Source organism: Anser cygnoides, chromosome 13 (assembly GCF_040182565.1).
Source record: "Anser cygnoides isolate HZ-2024a breed goose chromosome 13, Taihu_goose_T2T_genome, whole genome shotgun sequence".
NCBI classification, from domain to species: domain Eukaryota; kingdom Metazoa; phylum Chordata; class Aves; order Anseriformes; family Anatidae; genus Anser; species Anser cygnoides.
In genome coordinates this window covers 11,172,858-11,196,283 of record NC_089885.1, presented here as the reverse complement: position 1 = coordinate 11,196,283, position 23,426 = coordinate 11,172,858, and the positions used below count along the sequence as shown (strand labels likewise).

The following is a 23,426-nucleotide window of genomic DNA, read 5'->3' as shown; positions in this document are numbered from 1 at the left end:
TCTAACAACTGTCCTTGCCAAACATACTCTACCTTCATCCACCTGAAGTTATTGGGCTCAGCTGATGTGTTAATCTGAAATTTAAGGACCCACTAAATAGAACTCACCTAATCACCTCTGGCCTCAAACTCCAGGAGCTCAGGCCTCACACCCTTAACAAGAGTTGAGCTGCTAAGCAATTCCTTTTACCAGACTAACTACCAACAACATAGGAAGACACTTACCTTAAAAGTCAGCATTAATATTTACTAACTGAATGCAAACTGCATAACAGCTCTTATCTGTGCTGCTTATCTGTGCCAGGTTTAAGAGCAGCCCAATAAAGGCATGGCAGCAAGACTTTTTGTAGAGATACATTACATCTGACCCAGGGATGTGCCAAGAGAGCTTGTTTTAAGTGAGGATCTGTGAGAAAGCAAGGAGATTCATTGCTTTAAATGCATGGTATAAAACTGGGTTAGACAGGACTGCTCTCCCTAGGGAGCTGGCTCTGCCAGTCACCTGGGGGAAGTATCTTTTAGATATAACTCAATAATTCTCAGTTACCCACTACATTTTTAAGATCATGGCCCTCTACAAACCCAGCTTCCCTCCTCAGCCAGGAACACCAGCTTGGTGGATGGCACCCTCAGGCCCATGTTTTTTCCTAGGGTGAGTGGGGGCACACCACAAGAAAAGGCTACTGCCCTCCTTGCTCCCCTGCCACAGCCCACACCTCCACAGCAGCTACAGCTTCAGTATCTCCTTGCTTTGCAATGTGTCAAACTAATCCAGGTCACTCTCCATAGAAACCCCAAGGAACAGCTGCTAGCACATCCCAGCCTGTTTTCAAGGAAAGGCCACATACAAGGTTTGCCAGCTTTCTTATATCCATGATAATTTCCTCTTCATTTTAGTACCTAGCATCGTGACACAAAGCAACACAGCCTGTAGCTAGAACACCGTGCTCAAATTTTCAGCAGCATCTCAGACAGCAGACTCGCTGCCAGGAGAACTGAAAAGCAAGATGCATATTAGCCTTGTTTCTCCAGGCTGAAAGTAGTGCTTTGAAGACACAAAGGGGAAGGTTTCAACTCACCTGAAGCATTTTGCTAAAAATAGCTTCCCTAACCCCATCAGATACTTAGGTTAGACTGTTGGAGTATTTTAAAAGAAAGGCTATACATACAGCTTCCTTCTCTCACCTCAAATTTCTGATCAGCAGCTGCTGTGCATACACAACACTATAGCAATTCTGCCTTTAGGGCTCAGTCAAAGTTTGGGTCTAGCTCAGACATAATACATTTGCTATAGGGCAATAATAGCTCAGGTCCCATCAACACTTTGCAGAAGAACCACAAAACTTAATTCACTGCAGAAGAAAAGTCAAAATAAAAAGCAGAAGCAAGAACCAGCACCTCGCTAGAGCAAAGGCTAAAATCAGGCTCTGCAGTGCAGACACCTGCCTCCGAGGGCATCTAGTTGCACTGCTGACATGGGGTTCCTCATCCAGGGCCAAGTCTCCTCCTCTATACTCCACAGACCCACCACAAAGAAACTAAATACAGCCTGGCACCTCCCACAAAAAAACATAGCACCACATTACAATCAAGTAAGATCTGATTGTGGTCAGCAGGTGATTGACTGCAGATTTACTGCAGTCTGTGGGGCAGATCCAGGGGCTCCCTACACTACCACAGGTGGGCATACTGCTGGGGGCTTGCACCTCCCTGTGGCTGGAGAGGAGATGGATGCTGGCAGCAGTGGCCAGGGCTGCTGCTCCCAGGATCACATTTGGTCCTGCTCAGGCTGGGATTGCCCCAGGTGAACACAGCACTTTCCTAAAACGAACAATGCTTAGAATAATTCCTTAGCAAACACCCCACCTGGAGAGCAAAGCCTTCCTCTCCTATGTCCTGTTTTTGCAAAAGGGTTTTTTCACTGGGCTTTAAAGTCATCTTGTCTGCTCCAGATCACCAGTGAGAGATGATGTTTGTGCTAATGCTCAGCTACATATCCCAGGGCAAAGGCCAGGGAGAAATACTGCAGGAGAGCGGAGAGGGAGGGAGAGGAATTCCCTGAGCAGAAATTATTTTGAGCAGAGAAAGCTGCAGAGCAGTGTGGAGTGAGGCAGAAGAAATGCAGGAGAGGGAGGTGGCTGTGCTGGGGGAGATGGAAAAGAACAGAAGAGTGGAAGCTCAAAAGGCTCCTCCAGAGAGGAGGGGTGGGCAGGATGCTGCTCACAGGGGCTCTGTAGAGGTTCCCTGTCAGGAGCAGGCTGGGCTCAGCCATGCTTTCCCCTGCAAGGGGATTCCCTCTGCCACCTGCTATTGGTCCTGGCGCAGTGACAAGCTGCTGGAGTGGATTTTTTTTTTCCCTGCATACATGGTGGAGGTATAGAAAAACAGCAGCCTCCCTCCTCCCACGCAGAGGAGCAGGAATCCCTCCCCTGCCAGGCAGGATGCTCCATGCTAGGGCTGGGCACTCACACAAATCCAAGGGACCTGTCCTCAAGGAAAGCCACTGAGGGGTGTGCTCAGCCTGTCTGCAGGATGCAGGGGGAAGGGGCCTGTGCCAGCAGGGTGCTAGAAAAGGGATTCAAAAGCTCTCCCCGGTGAGAGACAACATCGCTGCCTGCTGACACTGAGATGCTCCCCACCCCACAGCCATGCTGGGATCCTGTCTGTCCACAGGAAAGACAACACCCAGACACCAAGCGGCCTCACAAAACTATCAAGCATATGCAGAAGTGGCAAGCAAAGCTGCCCAGGAGATGCAAGACCCATGCTTTCTGCTTCACACAGACCAGTCCTTATGGCTTCCCACATTTGTGAAAAGGGGCTATGACTACCCATCCACATATTCAAAATAATGCCCCATCATAACAGACTGCAAGAATTTTATGGCCTAAAACCCTACCTTATGTTCCAGCTGCATCTTATCAGATAACCACTGATCTTCTGTGACATGGACTTCCCGAGTGACCTCAGGACACTCACTTTTCTTCTAGCTTCTATTTTTGAGGAAAAGATCTTCATATATTACCTTAAGGTTTGCTTAGGAGCAGGCCCCTGCTCTGCCCAACCCTACTGAAGCCTCTGTTCAACTATGAAGCAATGCAAGGAAAAAAATGCAGTGAAGGGGACTCAACTAATATCTCCTTCCCAGGAGGACACCAGGTACCTGCCTTTCTTTGGGGATAGGAGCTACAAAAGGGTCCTCAGGGGGCTGCTCCCACCAAGCACCAAGGAAGCAGCAAGAGCAGAATTGCTTCATGAAGAGGGGCAAGTCAGAAACCAAAGGTGACCACAGCGCAAGCAGAACCCTTACCAGCCAGGGTGCAGCCCCACCATACCTGAGCAGGGCGAGCAGAGCAGGGTCCCGCAGAAAGCAGTAACTCAGGTCCAGGATATCCAGCCAGAGACAAGGTTGCAAAGCACACCCGAAATCCCTCTGAAAGATAGATCTAAAAGCAGCCACAGCATGGTCCAGGAGAAGGAGTAGGTGTAGGAGCCTGAGCTTAAATGAAGCCGTGGCCATAGGTGGGTGTGAATGGGTGGTGGGTGTCCCAGATGGGGCTGGTTAGGGCACTCAGGACCCTGGCACAGCTGCCACGTTGAAGCAAAACTCTCCAGAGGCAGCTGTGTCCTGACAGCTGTGCATTTTTCTCTGTCACAGATGACTTTTCCTCGTCACTTCTTGCTTTATGCAGTTGTGGTTCGGGAAAGGGCAGCACACAAAGTGCTGGTGTAAAGTGGGGGGGATATCAAGAAGAAAGTGGTTAAACCCCCTCTCTCCCCTCTCCCCGACAGCTTGGGCACAGATTATGCTGTTTTTCTCCCACCACAGTAACATCGTTATTCAACTTGGCAGCACAAGGTGGAGTGAGTGAGTGAGAGAGGGAGAGTGTGTGAGGCTGGGTTTTTTTTTTTTAATCTCCCAAACCCTTCCCAGTTCTGCCAGTTGCGAACCCCTGCCCGGCCATCCCCGCCGCAGCATCCCGCGTTGCCATGCCGACACGGGCTGACATCCCCGGGTAGCAAAGGGAATGCTCCGCTTTCCTGGGGGCTGCAGGGTGGGAGGGATGTGCATGTGCCCGACTGGTGCTGACCCCTAACCAGGGCATTTTGGGGTTATTTTTCCCCAGAGCTTCCAGCGCCGGGCAATGATTTGCCCCTCATCAGCCCCTTTAAGGTGTCATCATCAACACTTGACTTAATTAGGACATCTTGGTGTGATAAGCAGCCTTCTCCTGACCCCCGTGCTTCCACTGCGAATTAGATATAGCAAAGCAAACAGCTCCTCAGTCCCCGCAATGCCTCACCACCTCCCTGCCCTTGTCACTGCTGTAGGGGGTGGCAGGGCTGGAGGGAGCCCGCAGATCAGGGCAGCAGAGCCCGACTGCCCGGCTGGAGGCCAGCATGGCTTCTTTTAGAGCGTGTTTAAAGCACCAGCTTCCTTGGGAGATGTCCTACAGGGCTGGCCAGGAAATAAAGAAAAGAAAGTTTGATGATCTTCGCTTCTTTCCACCAGGGCGAAGATGCCAGCGGGAGAACTACAGCTGTAGATCTGAGTGCTGCCGCCAGGAGACAACAGCCTGCCCAGGGTGCCGGTGGGATCTGGGGAGAGGGAAGCAGTAGATCTGCTGCCTGGTCCAGCGCACACCTGGCTGTCCTTTCTGGAGGTAAAAATATCCTTGCGGCCATCTGGGGAAGGGGCACAGGGCTCGTAATGGAAGAAAAAGCAAGAGCACACTGCTAACCAGCCCTTGCCTGAGACTGGTAAAAGAGGAATCCCCTGGCATCAGGAGTGCCCCTTGTTTTGCCTGCTGGTCACAAGGCACGGATGGCTTGCAAGGTGAGGGGAGGTTGGATTGAACTAGGTGATCTCCAGAACCCCCTTGCAGCCGGTGTTTCTATGACTGAATCTCTGGTAATCACTGGCTTGTTGGTTCAGGTTTCTCTGCAGAACTGGGCAGACATTGCTGGAGGGATCGTGTGTTGATGATGAAGGGAAGAGATGAAGGTCTGGGTCCAGCCTGAGCTGTGGGTCACTTAGGCTTTGCAATACACTTCTGCTGGTGGTCCCAGGGGAGGCAGCAGTGGGATTTGCTTTTACTCAGTAAAAGAAACAAAACAGAATGCATCACTGATATCTGCAAAACCAACATGGCCAGCTGCTGGCTTTAGAAAATCACAACCAGACAGACGTGTGACCACACCATGTCTGTTCTCTTTGTGCCTGCTAGGATTTCTGAGCCTAACATCAGGCCACCTCCTACAGCCTTTTACTTTACAAATGAGGGCCAGAAACTCTAAAGAAATAAAAGAGTAAGGTGAAGTTTCCAGGAACTGGGAGCTCAGGATCACACATCGCCTATGGGATCTAGACCAGCCAGCCCCCGGTGTGGGCACCCACTGTCCACCCAGCCAGGGCTTGCTGGGTCCCAGCACAGCCCAGCACAGCCCAGCCCAGCCTGGGGTCCTGCTCACCTGGGCTGCTCCTGCCTGCGAGCCCCTACCTGCACATCCCGCAGGGGTGCTGAGTGCTGTGGCCACTGCTATTCCCATTCATAAAGGAAAGTGCTTTTCCATCCCAGAGGAGTTTTGTACTTAAACTGCATTGCAGGAACACATTACAGCTCCCTTTCCAGTTGCTTTGTTCTCCTGCTTCCCTGCAGTTTCCTTGGAAAAGTTCATTTTCCCTGTGGACTTCCTTTAGATTTAAACATTTCCCCTCAATGGATTTGGTGAGCAGAGAAAGCTTCAATTTGGAATCTGAATAGAAATAATTTTTAGCACCTTGGTGTACAAATTATGGGCATACATTGAGAAAGCTTGTACACCTCTACCCATGCCTTGGTTCACAATATGTATGAGACACAGCCTCAATTTCAGTCAATAGCTTTCCAAGAGCTCTTGTGCAAACTTCAACTCACTTTCTACTACTTTCTGCAGCAGCTGGCACCAGCATAAAACAAATGTAACATGCTACTAAAGTGTTATGCACTCACTTTAGGCTGGTGCTAGCTGCAGCAGGAGGTGTTGGCTGGTGGAAAATCAGATGTTTCTGCTATTGCTTCAATTATAGATAGCTCTTCCTGTGAAAAGACTTTTCTGCCTGCGAAAAGGGCAGTGGAGTGAGAGGAGAGTGACCTGGCATGGGAGAAGATTCACAGCTCCTCTCTGCTCTGCATGGGGAACATGCGGTAACCTTCTTCTTCAGACATGTTTTCTGGCTATCATTATTTAAAAAAAAAAAAAAAAAGTTCTTTCCTGAACAAAGCTCACATTATGGCAAGGACAGGCATGTTTAGTGACACAGCTGGCACGGGCAGGCTCAGCGTGACCAGCACACATCCTGGTCTCCCAACTGCTTCGTCCTGTGAGTGCCAGCTTCGGCCCAGAGGAAAGCTCCCCTTTGGCTCTTGAGCTCCATGCTCAACCCTAATTTGTAAAGGGAAAACAATTGGTTCATTTTCTCAGGAAACTCTTGTGATACAAGATGGAAATGATCCACAGAGAAAGACTGATCTTTTTCCTTGGTGCTCATGATAGAAGATTATAACACATTTTGTTCTGATAACAGAACAGTTTCAGTCCGTATCAGTTTAAATTTAGTATTGCATGATATTAGAAATTACAAGAAAGGTACAGATAAAACAAAACTTATTCCAAACATCTTAGAAGTAGCTGTAGTTAGGAAAAGTCGTTGCTTTTCTTTCCAAGTTGGGATAAATCAAGTCCTGAACTTGGAATTTCCTGCCAGGCAGCAGTCCTGTTATAATGCTGTTTTCAGTCAGGCTGGATGGAAAAGCATTAGGATGGAAAGAAACGAGCTAAAAGGTTTATCTTAATTATTAAGACTGTAGAGCAGAGCACGGGGAAACCACAGTCTGTTGCAACCCTGCTACTGCATCACTGTGTGAGTGCGAACAAGATACCTTGTTTTATGTGCCCCAGAGGAAACATGGATGGATGCCTCCTCCTGAGGACACTGCGAGATGGCGTGCTTACTCTAAAAAAGCAAAAAGGGAAGCAAGAGAATGGCCAAAGGGACAGCTGACATCATTTATGCAACATATTTTGTGCAGGGACAGTCTTGTGTGGGGTTCAGTGCTGAAAGTGCGCTGAAATGCAAGCAGAAAGAGGTGGGGAAACCTCGTGCACAGGACAAAACAACATCCCCAAACATTTCTTTGGGATGCCTGTGGCAGAGGTCCGCAGCCAGGACTTGTGGTGCCATGCTCCAAGGGGGGGAATTTCAAGCATGAGGTGCAGCGAGACCTGTGGCTTTGAGTGGGGTTACCCAGTCCAGGAGCATTTCTTGTGGATGGAAAGCAGTTGCTCTTCTTGTCTGTTTGCCCATGTCTTACTTTTTTTTTTTTCTTCCAATTTTAATTTCCAAACAATTAAAGTAAAGAAAATGAAGAATAGACTCACACCTTCTGTGCTGAGTGAGCCAGACCTGTCAGCCTGAGCATCGTCCCTTAGGATAGCCCGACTGGGGCTGGGATCCTGTTGGGACTGGCCAGAGAGGTAGTGTTATACCCAGTGAAGCCTTGTGTGGATGCTCATTGCTCAGAAAAAAAGTCCCTCAGCCCAAATCAGCACAATCAACCTTGAAACTTGGGTGAGGTCTCCAGGGACTGTGAGGGCATCAGGAGTGTATGAATTCCTTGGAGGAGAAGAAATCCGATTCAGAGGAAATGTGCATTTTCCTGCAGTTCCTTGGGGCAAAGAGAGACCAGAGCTCTCCCTGTGAGGTGACAGCCATGAGCCCTTGCAGCTCAGCCAGTGCCTAGGTGCCTTCCCTGGATCCTTCTTCCACCTCCCTTTCTCTGGCTTCTCTCTTTTCCTCCTTCTTCATTGGAATTTCTCTCCCTCATGCTCCTTGTCACGTTTCTGTGTCTGCCTTTGCTCCAAGACACATCCCCCTCTGCAGGGGCGCGCTCCCCTTCCCTGTGCCACGTGCGTGGAGCCGGAGGTGCTCCTCTCGGCACAGCCCTGCAGAAGGCTTGCCCTGTGCTCCATCCCTCCCAGCCTGTTACCAGGCAACACAGCATCACGCAGATCTCACTCCCAACCTCCAAAACAAAATGTCTATACGGGGGATTTTCCTCCTGCTCCTCCAGAGAGGAACCTCACGGACACGTTGGCTGCTGGCTGTGCCTGAGCACTGCTCTGCCTGGGGCAGGGGGGCTGGGGTGAGGGCAAAGAAGGGGCACCTGTAACTTCTGGCACAGCTGGGACCGTTTCCTTGTCCCTTCCCTGCGCGGTGTGCCCATGCTTGACATCTTCTTCCCACTCCGCATTCAGAAGGGATTGGCAGGAAGGCTTCTGCCAAACTGGGGGACCGGCGCTGTGTTTGCCATTACACTGGTGCAAATCCAGAGTAATTCAGTTCAGGTCAAGGCAGTTTCTCACCAGCATAAGAAGGAACACAGAACTCATCTCAGTTGTTTTCTCTTCGCTGGCATTGGCATACATAACACACAAATTTGGGGCTTTGCACACTTACACCGGTGTTTTGTTTTCATGTCTACAGAGTGAATGCTCAAACGACTTCAGAAGTTGAGGCATGACCAGAGCTTACGAGCTGTCAGCAGGCTGATGGACTGTCAGACCTATTTCAGGAGCAAGACACATGTCACACTGTCTTCTATCCTATAATGTACAAATTGCATTTCATGACAGCAATATAACACTCCTGAGAGCAAATTTTGGCACAATTATCATCCTTCTCAGGTCGTAAAAGTCACTCAGCTCTTGGCCACCTGTTTTAGAGCTGTCAGCCAAAGCCCCTTGCAACCTCCGCAGTGGCTGAACACCATGAGAGAGCACACATGAATATTAGCTCACAGAAAATACGGAGTTAACGAGGAGAACACATCATGTGCCCAGTGAGAACGTTTTACAAATTCCCCATCCCAGACAGGAGCAGTTGTAGAGGAAGCACGTATCTGCCTCAATTTCCCACTTGAAAAATAAAACCGGGAATTTATGATAAGCAAAGGAGTAGGGTTGTTCCTTCCGCATTCGGTCTTGGAAAACTTGAAAGCAATTTTAAGTTCTCTCTTTTGTCTCTGCTCTGAGCAGACAGCTCCAATAGGCACCTCGATGTGTGCAACACCAGTGTCCTTCACCTTCCAGTGGGGGGACTTCATGTGTTTGCTTCTCACCCTGGAGCTCTCAGCCTTTGGGACACTCCCTTCAGTAACATGTCTGTGCGGTCCTCCCATGACATTGCCACTTTTTATTGCCCTCCACCCCATGGCATCACAGGTCATCTTTGTTGTGTCCAGAGCAAATACTGCTTGGGTCCCCCCGAGTAGGAAAGGCATGGGAGGGAGCCCCTCTGTCTACAACCACTGGGTCGCTGCCCATGGAGGAGACCATCAGGAGCTTTGGGATAAATACAGATGAAATCTTGCTCACTCCTATGTGCCTGTGTAGGTGGGGGCTTGACCAGCATCAGGCTAATGGGGGAATTGTGTCCCCTGCAGCCTGCAGGCACAATTTCTTTTATTGTGTTTGCTGCAGCTCCTCAATGTAGGAAGTGAATGTGACAAAGCTTTGGGAGAAGACAGCTTCAGGTAGCACCTGCAAGGTTTGATCTGGAAACTCCCTGTCCCTGTGGCCAGCGGATCCCAGGCACCAATTTTGGGCTCCTCCTGCCTCCTGGGTGGTGGTGCTGAGAGGACCTCAAAGCACGAGACCTGTATGGGGGCTGAAGCCACCCACCCCTCCGTGTGCTGTTCAGGAATATTTTTTTTTTACTTAGATCCTTGCAGCCCACTTCATTGCAACTTGCAGCACTTTTTTCTGGCTGCAGGACTGCACCCAGGAGGTCTGGCTGCGAAGGAGGCTGGTCTGCTGATGCAGATGGGAGGGAGCATCCCCAGCACTGAGGAGTGCCACAGCCTCTGAAACTGGGGAATGCCCAACAGACACGCTCCGTGTCAGAGCAGATCCCCACCATTAGCAATAAGGAGCGGGGAGGCATTTTTTGTCACTTCTTAATGGTCTGCAGGGGCTGGGGCTCCTTGTCCTTGCCTTGGGCCCTTCGCACTGCCGGTGGTAACATGATCGGAAATGCCAGTCCCAAAGGGCACCGCTGCTGTTCTGAATCGCAGTCATGGAAATTAAACTCGGGGCCTTTGATGTGCTAAGCTCCAACCCGAGGAAACCTTTTCCACAGACCAGGGGTTCACAGCCCTGAGGTGGGATGGGCAGGTGGGATAAGCTGAGGACACGTCGCTGCAGGAAGCAGCACCAGGCAGGCTTATGTGGCCGAGGAGCTGGCCCTGATGCCCACACAAAAGCATGTAGCCAGAGGACATAGAGCCATCCATGCATTCATGAGAGGACCGAGGGTCTGAGCTCTACTTCCCCTGGCACACATGTAGGAACAAACTCAGGCCTCCCTGGGTGCCCCAGCCCCTTAGGCTGCCCTGTGGCCCCAGCTCACTCGTCTCCCTCATCACCAGCTTACACGGCAGATGCAGGTACGGCTCGAGCAGGTTGTCCCTGTGCCACAGGCCCGGAGTAGTGGCACTGCCACTCTACGGGCTGTCCGCATGGCTTGTGAGTTTGTGGCATGGGGACACCACCATGCAGAGAGCTGTTCTTTCACTGCAGATCCAGGAGCTAAAGCTTCTCAATAACCACAGCTGTCACAGCACTTCCACACTCATAATCGAAGGGCCTTCACTAGGCCGTACCGTTTTTCAGATGAAAGAAAGCTCAAACCAGACAAGGTCTGCAGACTTGTAAGAAAAGATGGCTGAAATGGGAGGTGGTGCGTGAACCCATCTCTGTTGAGAATCCTTCCTGCCACACTTTCCATCCTCTGGCTAAAGAGATTTGAGCACAGGCAAGATGCGCGGCTGCGTGCAAAGCTCTGCTCACCAGTTCACCCATTCACAGCTCCTAAAAATAGCGAACATTTCCGCTCACTCCAGAGAATTCTGCACTATCTTGCAAAGTGATGAAAGATCTTTAACTCAGCAAAGATGGAGAACCCTGACTATAGACTATGCCTTTGGGATATTTCTTTGGATATATACAGCTTCTAGCACATGGTGTGTCCAGGCACAGCGGCTCACGGGGCTGATATGTTAGGGAGTGATTTGTGATTTAAAGGGCACAGGGTTGCCAAAAACGATGGTCCCAGCTGTCTGAGCAGTTGCTGGTTGATGTCTACCACATCATTACATGGGGGTAGTGACTTGTGGTCTTCTTTTCCAGGGCCAATGCCTGAGGGTGATTACGTGACACTATAATTGCTGGTGGAGCCTTTGCCAGTGGGATGGCTTGAGGAAAAACCTTTCCTGCTGGGAACCCAAGACCTGGAACTGCAAAAGGAACTGCACCGCCTTGCTGCACTACTTGTGCAGCCCCTCAGGGCAGCACTGATTTCTCTCTCCCATGGCACGAACCCAAAGATGGAGGGGGCACATGGACAGACACACAGCAAGTGCTGGACAGTTAAACACCAAAGAGAAAATAAAAAATAAAACAAAAAAAAAATAAAATGGGGGTGGGGGACAACCTGCACTATGGTGGCTATAGACCAGAAGCCCTGATCTGCCATGATCTGTAGAGGCTTTTGGCACAACACTGTCACACTGCCTGTGACCCTGTGACTTGGAGCCAGGGGTGGCCACTGGATGAGAAGGGAGGTCATGGTGTGGAGCTTGCAGCAGAGCAACAAGCAGGGGGGGAGTTCACGTGAGTGATTTAATAGCGGAGGACAGCAAAAGGCCATGAACAAAATCCTCCACGGCCTCTTTGGGATGATTACAGCCACAGCATGTCATCTCCAGCAGCCTCTCATAGCTCTATTTGGACTCAGAATATGAACTTCAGAAAAAAGAAACACTGCTGGGCTCTCTCTGGAGAGAAGAAGGGGAGGAAGACACAGCCCTTGGGGTTTTGGGGGGAGGCTCGAGGCTGCCAGTCTTCTGGAGGGAGAGAAACAAACACCTCAGTGAGCATCTTCACGTATCAAGTGCGCATCAGCCTTAATGAGACTCAGCAGAGATGGGTGACTAATTCCAGAGCAGTCATTTATTCGTGAACATGGCTTCAGGTAGATTATTCAAGAGCACACAATGGTTTCTTTGAATGCATTTGCTGCTAAGCAATTGGCTTCCCAAAGTTCCACGTTGTGGCTGAGTGGTCAGATAATTCATGTGACACGGTTTCTGCTCCCGACTGGGTGAACTTGCAAGCACAAATGTCACCATTTGTGAACATAATTTTCCTCTTCATGTATACCTCTGACATTTGCTTTCCACTTACCTTTTTGCCAGTAACATGCAATCACAGCTGGTGGGACGGAGCAGTGCTAACGGGCCACAGAAGGAAGGAGGGGAGCGGCCCCGGGGGGGCTAAATGGGGCCTCTGGTGCCCAGAGAGAGGCAAATGCTGCTCAGCTCCCCCAGGAGCTTCTCTCTGGTACCCAGCAGCTTAATTCGGAATAAGTGTTTCAGAAACTTGCTGCTGCCAGGAGATCTGTGCACTGCAGCAGCAGTCGGTGAGGTTAATGCCACACCGTGCAGGGCTGGCAGCGAGGGGAGCTGGGGCTGCTCGTGTCGGGCTCAGGGCTCCCAGGGGCACATGTGCGTGGGGGGGAACACGACAGGGTCCCCATGTGTCTGTGCCAGGGCTGGCTGTGTCCTGCAGCACGAGGCCGGGCACTCCGGATGAGCCACGAGCAACCAAAAAGGAGACAGTCTGCCACGTGGAAATGGTGGAATTGTCTGATCTGGGGCTTGGGGCTGAGCCTGGCCAAGTACAGCTCAGATCTGCTGGGCTGGTTCTTTTTCTGCAGGAAAATATCTGCAAGAAAATTCTGCGGCAATTTTCCTATTGTTTTGGAAGAGCGCCTTAGCAAAGGTGAACCCCTCCAGCCACAGGTATGATTGGAGATGAGCAGGGCCCATTTTCCACCATCAGGGGCTTTCAAACCTCATCCTGCCCAGCTGTAGCCACACATCTGCTCTGCCCTCTTGGCCCAGAGGGCTTGGAGAGCTTCCACACACAGGTGTCAGCCAGTGTCGGCAGGGTACAGGAGGAGGGGAGCCCCCTTCTCCGAGGGTCCGCTCCCAGCTGCCCAGACCTCCGGACAGGAGAGCTCACGTGGTTCCTCCTAGGGCTGCAGCTTCTGCTCTGCGCTCACAGTGCTGCTGGGTCTCTTCCCAGGAAAAATTCCTCCATGGAAATCCATCACCACATGCCTGATCTAGAGATGCAGAGCTCCTTAATTATATTACTTTTTTTAAGATAAAAATCAGAAGCTGATACACAGGAGATTGACCGTGAAGATTTCAATAACGGTTACCATTTCAGGGGGCAAAACTATAGCACCTGGAGCTGAGCCTCAGCAGCATTTCTGGAAGTTTAGGCTCCCTTTTCCCAAACTTTGTTGTGCCTGTAATGCAGCACTCCCTGGGGAAAGCTGAGTATCCCTGCTGAGTTGGGCTTCCCTGGCCTGGAGAAACTCCCAACCCCACCAGAAGCTTCATTAGATCTTCCCCAGCTCCCCAGGATTCCACCAGGCCCCTGTGCCCTGGGGCGTGGAGGGACTTTCAGTAAATCACCTTCTCCTTTATGTCTGTGGCTGAAGGAAGAAGCCCAGCCTTTGCTGCTCACACCATTTCAGACAACCCCAGCACCCAGCAGCTCCTGCAGCTCAGCCACTCTTGTCCAGGAGCATCCCCCTGCCTGCCAAAACGCTCCCACCTTTCTCTCCCAGTCTCTCCCCTGCTCCCCCCTCCCCAGGAAAGAGCACGAATTCCCCTCTGCAAGCCGGCAGGGGTTAATGCTGTCAGCCATGACGTCAGGATCCCAATTTGCCCGGAGAGTCCCCCTCCCCATCCCCAAACTCCCTCTCTCCTCCCCTCCTCTTGTGACTTTGCAATGAGCAGCAAAACTCCACAGGAGCTGCGGCAACAGCACTAGGGAGAGATCCAGTCCTCCCTCGGAGAGCAGCCCTTCCCGCAGACAGGGATTTATTTATTTTCTACACATGCATATATGCATTTCTTCATTTACCGGGTTGCGTTTGATTTTCCCTTCCCCCCCCCCCTTTTTTTTTTTAACCCTTTCAGAAAAGCCCCAACCCATCCAAGCGATGAGCCCCAGCTTTCCGTAAAATAAAACAACAGCGCGGTGGGGTTGCCTTGCCTCCCCTTCCCCCCTGGAAAATAAAGAGGGAGGGGGGAGCAGGTAGGTAAAATCCAGAATAAAATTGTGTTGCTAGATAACTCACAGCTCCCCCCTCGCGCGCGCACACACACACACACACACCACTCTCTTTCTCCTCCTCCTCTTCTCTGAAGGTGGGTAGCAGGAGCCATGCAACATCTGCAGAACCGGATGGCAAAAGAGCAGGAGGAAAAATAATCCAAGTGGAGTGCTCAGGGGACGTTGAGTTCTTTTTTTTTTTTTTTTCCTTTTTTTTTTTCTTCTTCTCCTGCGTACCTGTGAGATTCAATTTCACATTTTGCTAAGCCCATTTTGGGGCATTTTGTTTTTCTTTCTCTTGGGATTTTCTCCATTGCCAGAGGATGTCTCTTGTTGAGAGGATGCTGAAAGGAAGAAGAAACGAATTCTTTGACTGGCACTGAAGGAGGGGGGGGGATATTTTTCCCCCACGTTTTAATTTTTCTCATTATTCTCTTTCTCTAGGAAATCACTAACTGGGGGGGGTTGGTTTCTTTTTTTCCCTCCCCCCCTTTTCTTGGAGGGGGATTTCAGGAGATCCATCCTTCTTTCCCCTCCCCTCCAAAGATTTTTTTTTCATCCTTCGTCTTTGTGGAAATGTGGACATTTCAGGCAGACAGATTGAGTGGAATTGTCTCTGCTTTGGCAGCTCTTTGTCTCGCCTGCTGTGCGCAAAGGTAAGGATTGCGATCCCAGCCCGCAGGGACAGGGGGGCTGACACAGGATTTGTTTGTTTTGTTTGGGGGGGGTTCTCCATCGATCTGCGTGTGGGAAAGGGGAGGGGGTCCTTTCCCCAAATCGCTTCCCCTGCTGCCTGCTGCTGTTATTTCCCAATCCGTGACATTTTAGGGGGAGGAGGGATGCTCATCCATGAGATGTGGAGCAGGCTCGCTGCAGACGGAGCCCACCTCGCAGCCCACTTGCAGCACGTCCCCCCCCCCTCCGTGCTTGACCTGGGGGAAAATGGCAAAAGGAGCTGTTTTGCTGGGGAACATGGTGTCCGTGGAAGCCGAGAGAGTGCACGGCACCGAGCTGTGTGCATACGCAGCCGGGCACAGGGCTGCCTTGGCCATGCCCGTGTGCACACACACGGTCCACACGCAGCCACACTCACATCCAAGCGTGCTGTGCCTTCACCAGAGCCCCGGCTCTGCGGTGCACAGGAGGCAATGCCTACGTCTGTGACTACACTCAGATTTATGGCATGCCACATAATCATCCGGGGGGGGGGGGGACAAGCCACTCAGATACATCCCTGCATGCGCACATTAATCGGTGCCTGTTCGGGTGCACACGCATGTGTGTCACGACACGCCGACAGCACAGCACAGTTTACCTGCTCTGTGTGTAGCCATGCAAATGCTCGCACTGATTCCCTGAGCACTCGAGCTGCAGCTGTTCCTGCTGCATGCCTTGAGCTCTCCGAGCAATCCCAGCAGCCGGAGGCGTAGGCACCCATCCAGCCTGGACAAGGTGTACGGAGCACACCTGTTTGCTCCGGCACAGGCAATTACCTGCCGCCTTCACACGCCAGAGCAGCGCTGCCTACTCCTCACCCTCCCTTCTCACGCGTGTGGGCAGGTGCCTTTGTACCTGTGTGCACGAAGTCTGCTGGGGTGGGAGCTGGGGCATCGCCTTGCCCAGCCACGCACGCTGAGCAGTGCGCTCCCGAGGCACAGATGCAGGTCCCTACCCAGGCTTGCAGATCCGTATATACAAGGATTTATGTTCCCATAGTTATAAACACGCACATGCGCAGTCATGGCCACCTTCTCCACACCATTTGGGCATGGTTCTGCTGGGTACGGACACACACACAGGCGTGCCTAGAGGCGGTGTCCAAGCAATCGTGTAAAGAGCAATGCCCACATCAGTAGTCTGTGTTCAGACATGTCCCTGCATGTGCGTTTATACCTGCTTGTATCCTGGACCGAGAGTCCCCCGTAGTCCCAATGTACATCTCTGCACATCCTGGGGACAAACCACTCTGCCATGTGCACATGCCTCCAGCTACTCCCACACACCCCCGCCAGCAGCACGGTGTGCATGTATGTTGCTGTTTGGCTGCAAATGTACGTGTGTATGTAAAGCACATGCACGCCCACACAGCCAGGGACACGGTATTCAAAAATTCAGTTCACAGGCTGGATGTACGTGCTCCCTCAGCGGATGCAGACCCACATTTGCCAGGAATAGCACTTGCATGCAGCTGCTCGCCCACAGCTGGGCAAATGCACAACTTGCCTGTGCAGTGGGAGGGAAATGGCTTTTTGGATCAGAAAGAGCACTGAGAGACATGAGACCTTGCCCATAAACACGATGCCAGCTTATACCCTCACGGGGCCAGCTGGTATCTGAGGAGGAGGAAGGAGCCCAGCCTCCCTCTTCCCACTCTGCCCCTTTCTGCAGGGCCCCTGGCATGCTGCTTGCTGCCTCTGCCTCGGTTTCTTTGCCACTGTGAAGGAGGCAACACGGCTTCTGAGCTTGGGGCCTGTGAGGGGCCTGTGAGGGGCTGAAGAGAAGTGTCTAAACCCCCCTGAGAAATACTGAATATGGAAATCTATGAATATGGAAATGTGTACCCAGGAGTGACTATCTAGAGATGAATAAATGCTGGTGCACACTATCAATCCACAGTGAGTGTATACACAAAAACACAATGCAAAAACTCACATACCTGCATAGAAATCCACAGGTGCAGACAGACCTTGCAAGTACAGGCACTGTGTTGTGAAAATGTCCACCTGTGTGTACGTCTCTAGCCTTTTTTCAGTGAACAAAGCGATGCAATCAAGAGCTATCTCTTTGTAAGGTGCCCAGTCAGGAGGACAGCTCAGGCACAACCCCAGCACAAGTGCTGAGCGGTTTGTCCATGCACGAAGCTGGGCCTGAGAGGTATGCCATCTCACATTCATACATCACTACTCAGCTGAGAAACCCCTGCACATCCCCAGCCTGGGCATCCAGAACCTCAACGCATGCCCAGACTCCCTGGCGATCCCGTTGCCTCCACCCACACCTGTACGGAGAGCCTGGCCACCCGGGAGCCCAGCCTCTGGCACCCACAAACGCCTGTTTACGTGTACCTGCCCAAATCACATCCACACCCCAGCGTGGACATCCTGACCTAACCCGACGGAGCAGGTTCTGCACCTGTAATCCCCTCCACGCAGACTTGGAGGTGGTCACGCACATGCACACACGCTCGAGCACATCTGCCACAGCTGCAGCCCTGACGTTCAGTGCTTTCCTGTGCCTGCATGTTTGCGTGCCCACGCAGGTTCCCTGCAGAGTCAGCAGAGGGTGCAGACCTGTCTGTGTGTGGACGCACGGACATGTCAGCACAAACCCCCGTGTCTGTCCGGAGAGGTGCAGGGCTGGCTGGCAGAGGTAGCGCTAAGGTGTGCCTTGCTTTTGCCTTGGATGGATGTGGGAGGCAGTGTTGACAGGGAGACATGCTGTTTTGGTGGGTGACTGCAAAGAGCAGTGCTTGTCACCGGCAGGGCCCCTATTCTTATGCAAAACAGGGGATGGAGGTTGGCACAGGGGCTGGGTTTCAGTTGACAGAACCTGTATACCCCGCAGCATTGAATAGCTTCAATATTTTTAGCATCCTCTGCATTCCGGTTTCCCACCTTCAGCTTTGCATAGGCTCGTGGGCTGCTTTTAGAGAGAGCCCCCTTCTCGCTGGAGGGGCTGGAGCAGCGCTAGGGAGGGCAGCAACCCCTGCCCGGCTGTCAGAGGGCTGGGAGGGACAGGAGCCGGGCCCTGGCACGCAGCGAAAGATGGACTCTCCTTCCCTTCTCTGCCTCTCGAGTCGCGTTGCTAAGAAGCCATGGTGATGCCGAGTGGCAGAAAATGAATGTTCACATGCCAAAGACTGTCTGCGTGCTATGGCCATAGGAGCGTTGCTTTTTCCTGTGCCTCAGGAACACGAAGGCACAGCTGGGCGTGCAAGACAGCAGCGCTTGCACGGGGATGTGGCAGTGCAGGCTGCGTGCTGGGGGCAGGCGTGCAGCAGGGACCTCAGTGCGGGACGGCTCCACGCTGTGTTGGGTGAGATGAGGAGAAAGTGCCCAGCGAGGCGGGCTGGTGGCCAGCAGCACAGGGCGAGCAGTGGCCACGCAGGGGTCCTGCGGGATGGCCGGGACACAGGCACGCACCAGGAGGCAGTGCGGGGTGCGTGGTGCTGAGGGGTGCGGGACATGCAAGGGGTCCTGGGGGATGCCGCGGGACGTGAGGGGTGCTGCGGTGGTGCTGCCTGGCTGGGACCTCCACCCACGGGGCTGGGAGCGCGCAGGATGACGAGCAACCTCTCTGTGCTTTTTTATTTCAGCCCCTCCACTGGGAATATTTCTGTGGTGAAAGAGATCGTGGACAAACTGCTAAAGGGCTATGACGTCCGCCTCAGGCCTGACTTTGGAGGTATGGTGATCGGCCTGCAGCGTGCTCCCTCCTGCCTCACCTTCCCTTCTTGCCTCCTGGTTTTCCTCTCCATCACCCCTCTCCTCCCACCCTTCCCACCCTGCTCTTTCCCACCCCTGGCTCCCTGGTGCCCCAGTGCCTGCCTTGGTCCCCCAGCTCCCATGCTGGGTGCTGAGCTCCGTAGTGCTTGGGTCAGCCAAACTCGCTTGGGCCACGTTCAACCTTGCTGAGAGCCACTGGAGAGCAGAAATGTGGGGAGGAAAAAAAAAAAAGAAAAGGAATCCTACTCCAAATTCACAGATTCTGTACACAGATGGGGGATTGTCCATGGTGGGATGTTTCTGGGGACTTCTTGCTGGGACAAATGCTCTGGATTTTCTCTGCTCTGATATTACCTCCATCAAGGACCACAGGTTACACTTCCACCACTTCTGCTGCTCCCCGTGCCAGAATTTTTGGCTATTTTCCCTGCAGCAGGTTGGAGTGTCCACTGGCAGGGCTGTCAGTCAGTCTGCCAGGCTGCGCCCCTCAATAACGATATGGGATAAAATAATCCCCGAGGAGCTGGTGTCCTCACTGCTACTCTGTAGGAGATGGAGAGACCTGCGATTCCTCTCTTGTGTCCTGTGAACAGAAAGGAGAATGGGAAGGCCTGTTATTTGCCACCCTGGTGGAGATAAGATACGAAATAATCCTTGGGTATCATCATCCTGCCGGGTACTGCTAAGGTCCATTATGGGAGACAAGCAGGCAGTGGAGAGCCCACGACTGGCCACGTAGTGGGGGGATTTGGAGCACTTCTGGCTTCACCTGCCGTGCTTGGCTGTTTTTGTGTTTTTCCGGGCACTGCCAGTTCCTGCTCAGGAGGATGAGTGTGGATCTTGGGGAGCTTCAGCCTGCAGGAGGACAGGAGCCACGGCCAGGTGTTCTCCAGGCAGCTGCTGGGAAGGGATTTCATTCGGGGGCTTTCGAGGGGAAGAGATGCCAATGGTGGGCAAGGAAGGAATTTTATCCCAAATGGCCTGATCCAAAGCTCCTTGCAGCTGGGGGCAGGGGAATATCCCCACTGATTCCATCAGGTTTTGAAGTCACTCCGGTGCCAGGAGGGCAGTGTGAGGTGCTGCAGGCCCTGGCCTCGTGGGGGCTGTGGGGTGGGGGCGATGCTCATCCCTCTACGGGGCAGCCGGGTGGTCACCTCAGTGCATGGGGTGCAGCTTTGGGGGGGCTTGCAAGAAAAATGGATTCCCCCCTCTTTGTCTTCTCCTTTGAACGTGGGATATGGCTGGATTTGATTTAAGGGGTCTGTCTGGGAAACATGAAATGCCCTCTTAGCTGACCAGCCCCAGTCACGAGAATTGGTGCAGTCGCATTTTATGAGGGGGAGAACTGCAGAGATGACATAAAAACTGCAAGGAAAACCACCTCGTAAGCCTCTGAGATGATTTTGATCCAGTAAAACAGCAGGTGACCTGGCTCCACAGGGGCACGGAGCAGAGGGGCGCTGGGGGTGCCGTGGGGAGCCGTGGGGGTCCCGGCTCACAGCCTGCACACCCTGCCCATGCCCCTGGGACAGCCAGCTCACCCCGGGACACACCGCCACATCTGTCAGCCCAGGTGCTGGCCATGCTGCCGGGTCTGTGCCATGCACAGGCTGGGCATGCATCACATTTCTGGCTGTAAAATGGATGGTTTGGGGAAACCATCTCAGCTTATTTGATTTTACCATGAATACCCAAAGTACAAACTGCATTCTCCTCAGACGAGCAGAGAAAGAGAAAGACAGCAGTAGCTCTCTTTCCCTGTATGCATCTCACCATTGCCTTTCATCTTCTCTTGGCCTTCCCTCTGCTCAGGAGAGCACAGTCCCGGCTGGCAGCACCCACAATCGTGCCGCTGGTGCTCAGTGCGCAGGGACACCCTAGCTCTGAGCACGTCTGGCCCTGTGCCCTTGAGGATGAGTTTCTGTGTACAAAAATTGCCCCTGCAGCATTTACAAACAAGGGAAGGATGGGCTGAGATGTGGGTCTGAACGCTGGAGATCATTTGCATTGCACACATGGAAAAGGAGTAGAGGTCTCCTCGCACCATCGCTGTCTCCAGAGCTCACCAGTTCCCTGAGATTTGGGGCCAAATCCGTTGCCAGGGTCAATCCAGAGGGATCACACCAGGACTCATCCATCCCCTTGTGGCTTCTGGTCCCAGGAGACCAGGCTGTTCTCCAGGACACTGCCCCATGCCCTGGCTGCTGGGCAAGATGGGTGTAAGCCATCTCCGCTTGGGAAGGTGATCACTTCACCACCCATTTGGGACCCCATCCTGGAAAGACCAGTTAGGATCAGCTGTAAACGGCTGAGACAATATCCTGGAAGGGTGGCAGATCCTGCTTGGAGCCATGTGCCCTGGAGAAGCAGCATGCGGCTGTCTCAGGGCTGGGCCCAGTGACTGAGGTCTCTGGCTGGACAGGCAGCTGCCTGCAGGAGTGGGCAGCAGGAGCAAAGCGGCTCCTCTCCCCTGCTGGCACTAAGGAACACGCTCTCCTCTTTCACTCTCACACCCTGGGTCCATTGCCTTCTCCACGGCCAGGATTTGACCCTGGTCCACCTGCAGTGACAGGCTCAGATCTGAGGCAGACAGGTGCAGAAATCAGCCCACTGGCCTCAAAGCAAAGAATGCTGCTCCCCGCCTCTCCCTGGGGAAGAAAGGATTTCCAACAGCACCTTCTTGTCCTGCTGCCTCCATCCAAGGACCCTCCTCATCCCAGCACCCCCACTGCCCCCGGGATGCAGTGCTTCAACAGCTCCAAATGCAACTCACAGTTCCCCAGTCCTCTTTTTTTTTTTTCTTTTTTTTTTTTTTTGAGAGAGAGAAAGAGAACTCCGACTAATGCCAAAAGGAGGACAGGCCTGCTGGGGATTGCAGTTCACTTTTTAATTTTGAGATGCCTCGTTAGCTCTGGGCCGAGCTGAGTGGCTGAGAAGCGTCAGCCACTCGCTCGCCTCCCCTCTCCCCCACCCCCTGGAAACCCATCAGGGCACTGAGCGGGTCGGCTCTCGGGGGCCTGGGAGCTGAGCTGAACAGGGGGAAACAAAGGAGAAAGGGGGGAAGTTGGAGCCGTGTAGCGGTGACGGAAAAATCTGGGAGCACCTCCTCCAGAAAGCCCCCCCTGCATCAGCAGGGGCAGCCCAAGGGAATCCCAAGCCAGGAGAAGTGGAGTGGAGGGGGTGCTGTTGAAGTGGATGCTGTGGGACCAGCAGGTACTTGAGTCTTTGGGGCACAGGTGATAAATCCTTCCGGCCCGCGGAGCCCTGGACAGTCCCCTCTTACCTCCCAGTCACTGTCCCCCAGATCCCAGAGGATCACACCAGGCCGGGGAGATGTAGGACACCGGCAGGGTGAGACATACAGTGACCACAGCACCCAGTTTTCAGGGGCTGGGCAGGACTGCGGCGGGGCACTGGGATATCCAGTGCACAGGAGGGATCTGCAGGGTAGGAGAAAGACCCAGCCAACCATCCCAGCCTGCTGAAGAGAGAAATCTCTGCCCTGGTGCTGCAAGAATGTGGCAGTGGTGGGGAGCGAGGTTTTTTGGCAGGATGAGCTGTGGAGCCGGGGAGCCTGCCTCACCGGGACACCAAAGGGCAGGCGGGTGGGATCCGGCTGGCCCGAGGGATGGGCGGCACAGAGGGCATTGCCACCTTGCAGTGGGTAGGTTGCAAGCCAGGCCACGGTGCAGCAAGCAGGGTGCTCACGATTTAGGGCTGGATGAGCAGCAGATGCTGCAGATCAGGTCTGGGAAGCATTGCAGAGCTACGGGTGGGGGAGAGAGGGAGAGGGAGCTTTCAGAGCAGCACCCTGGTTCTTGTAAATGCTCTTAAGCACTCACTTCCAGAAGCGTTAGTTCCATAGGAGGGGAAAAAATAAAAAAGAAAAGAAAAAAAAAAGAAAAAAAAAGAAAAAAAAAAAGAAAAAAAAAAGAGAAAGTAAATGAAGACTGTCTTGCCCCAGGGTAGAGAAGGCAATGAAGGAATGGCAGGAGGATCCCGCTTGAGCTCAGTGACTCAGCTGCTCTCTGTTGGTGCACCATCTCCAGCCCAAAACTTTGCAAGAGTTTCAAGCAGATCTTTTCTCTGCGTCTTTCCCAGGAGCTGATGGAAAGGGGCCCCTGCATGGCTTCCCAGCATCTTTTACTGATCTTCTTAGCCAAAAAAGTAAGGGGAGAATATTCTCTTCTCCCTGCCCCTAGCCCACCTAGAAAGTGTAGGGTTCCTAGTGTTTCTCCTGGGTGACGTGCACAGTGCCTGAAAATGTGTGGTAAAAAAGGGAATGATGGGGAAACCTTCAGGATTACACAGTAATTCCTGTGTTTCCATGCCTGTGGGTCCAGCAGCCTCCAGTTTTTATTCAAACTCCCCTAAGGAGAATTAGAGCTTGGTGGGGGGTCTGGGATCAAAATGAACCTGTGCTCTGCTCCTCGCCTGCTCTGCAGCAGGGACCTGGCTTTCCAGCTTTCACCACTCTGGCCCAGTATCACCACTCTCCTCTGAGACACGAACCCCTCCTTAGCTGCAATACCTTGCCCTCCCTGCTTTGCTCCTCCTGCTCTCACCCCCCCCTGCTCCAGCACTCCTGCACCCTCTCGTGGTCCCAGCCCCAAGTTCAGCGGACTTGGCGGTGAAATCCTTAGCCACTCTGCGTAACGATATCCCTTGAAGCCCAGAATTGTAAAAATAAATGATTGCTGATGCATAAAGTGTTGCAGTGAAGCACCGTCGGTGGTTCAGGGCTCGGAAA

At 52.7% G+C, this 23,426-nt stretch overlaps 2 protein-coding genes and 1 long non-coding RNA gene across 5 annotated transcripts in view; 2 read left to right on the top strand and 1 right to left on the bottom strand.

Moving 5' to 3' along the window:
* Positions 1 to 3,462, bottom strand: part of LOC106037721 (gamma-aminobutyric acid type A receptor subunit alpha3) — an 86,789-nt gene extending 83,327 nt beyond the window's left edge. Inside the window, exon 1 of the mRNA XM_013183752.3 lies at positions 3,335 to 3,462. The gene's annotated coding sequence lies outside the window, so the exon portion shown is untranslated. The remainder of the gene's footprint in view (positions 1 to 3,334) is intronic.
* Positions 3,463 to 4,042: 580 nt separating this feature from the next.
* On the top strand, positions 4,043 to 12,284 carry LOC106037687 (uncharacterized). Of its 2 annotated transcripts, none has more exons than XR_001208165.3 (3): positions 4,043 to 4,173; positions 4,513 to 4,663; positions 11,229 to 12,284. It is a non-coding gene; the product is annotated as an uncharacterized lncRNA (long non-coding RNA). The 2 variants fall into 2 exon arrangements; XR_001208164.3 differs by lacking the exon at positions 11,229 to 12,284 and adding an exon at positions 8,527 to 9,008.
* A 2,032-nt stretch (positions 12,285 to 14,316) lies between these two features.
* The window catches only part of LOC106037780 (gamma-aminobutyric acid type A receptor subunit theta), a 73,281-nt gene continuing 64,171 nt past the window's right edge, over positions 14,317 to 23,426 (top strand). The window contains exons 1-2 of one of the 2 annotated variants that reach the window (XM_013183838.3): positions 14,317 to 14,887; positions 18,547 to 18,635. In XM_013183838.3, coding sequence (XP_013039292.1) covers positions 14,808 to 14,887; positions 18,547 to 18,635 — 169 coding nt within the window. In that variant the 5' untranslated portion in view covers positions 14,317 to 14,807. The remainder of the gene's footprint in view (positions 14,888 to 18,546; positions 18,636 to 23,426) is intronic. The other variant, XM_013183837.3, reaches the window with a different exon arrangement.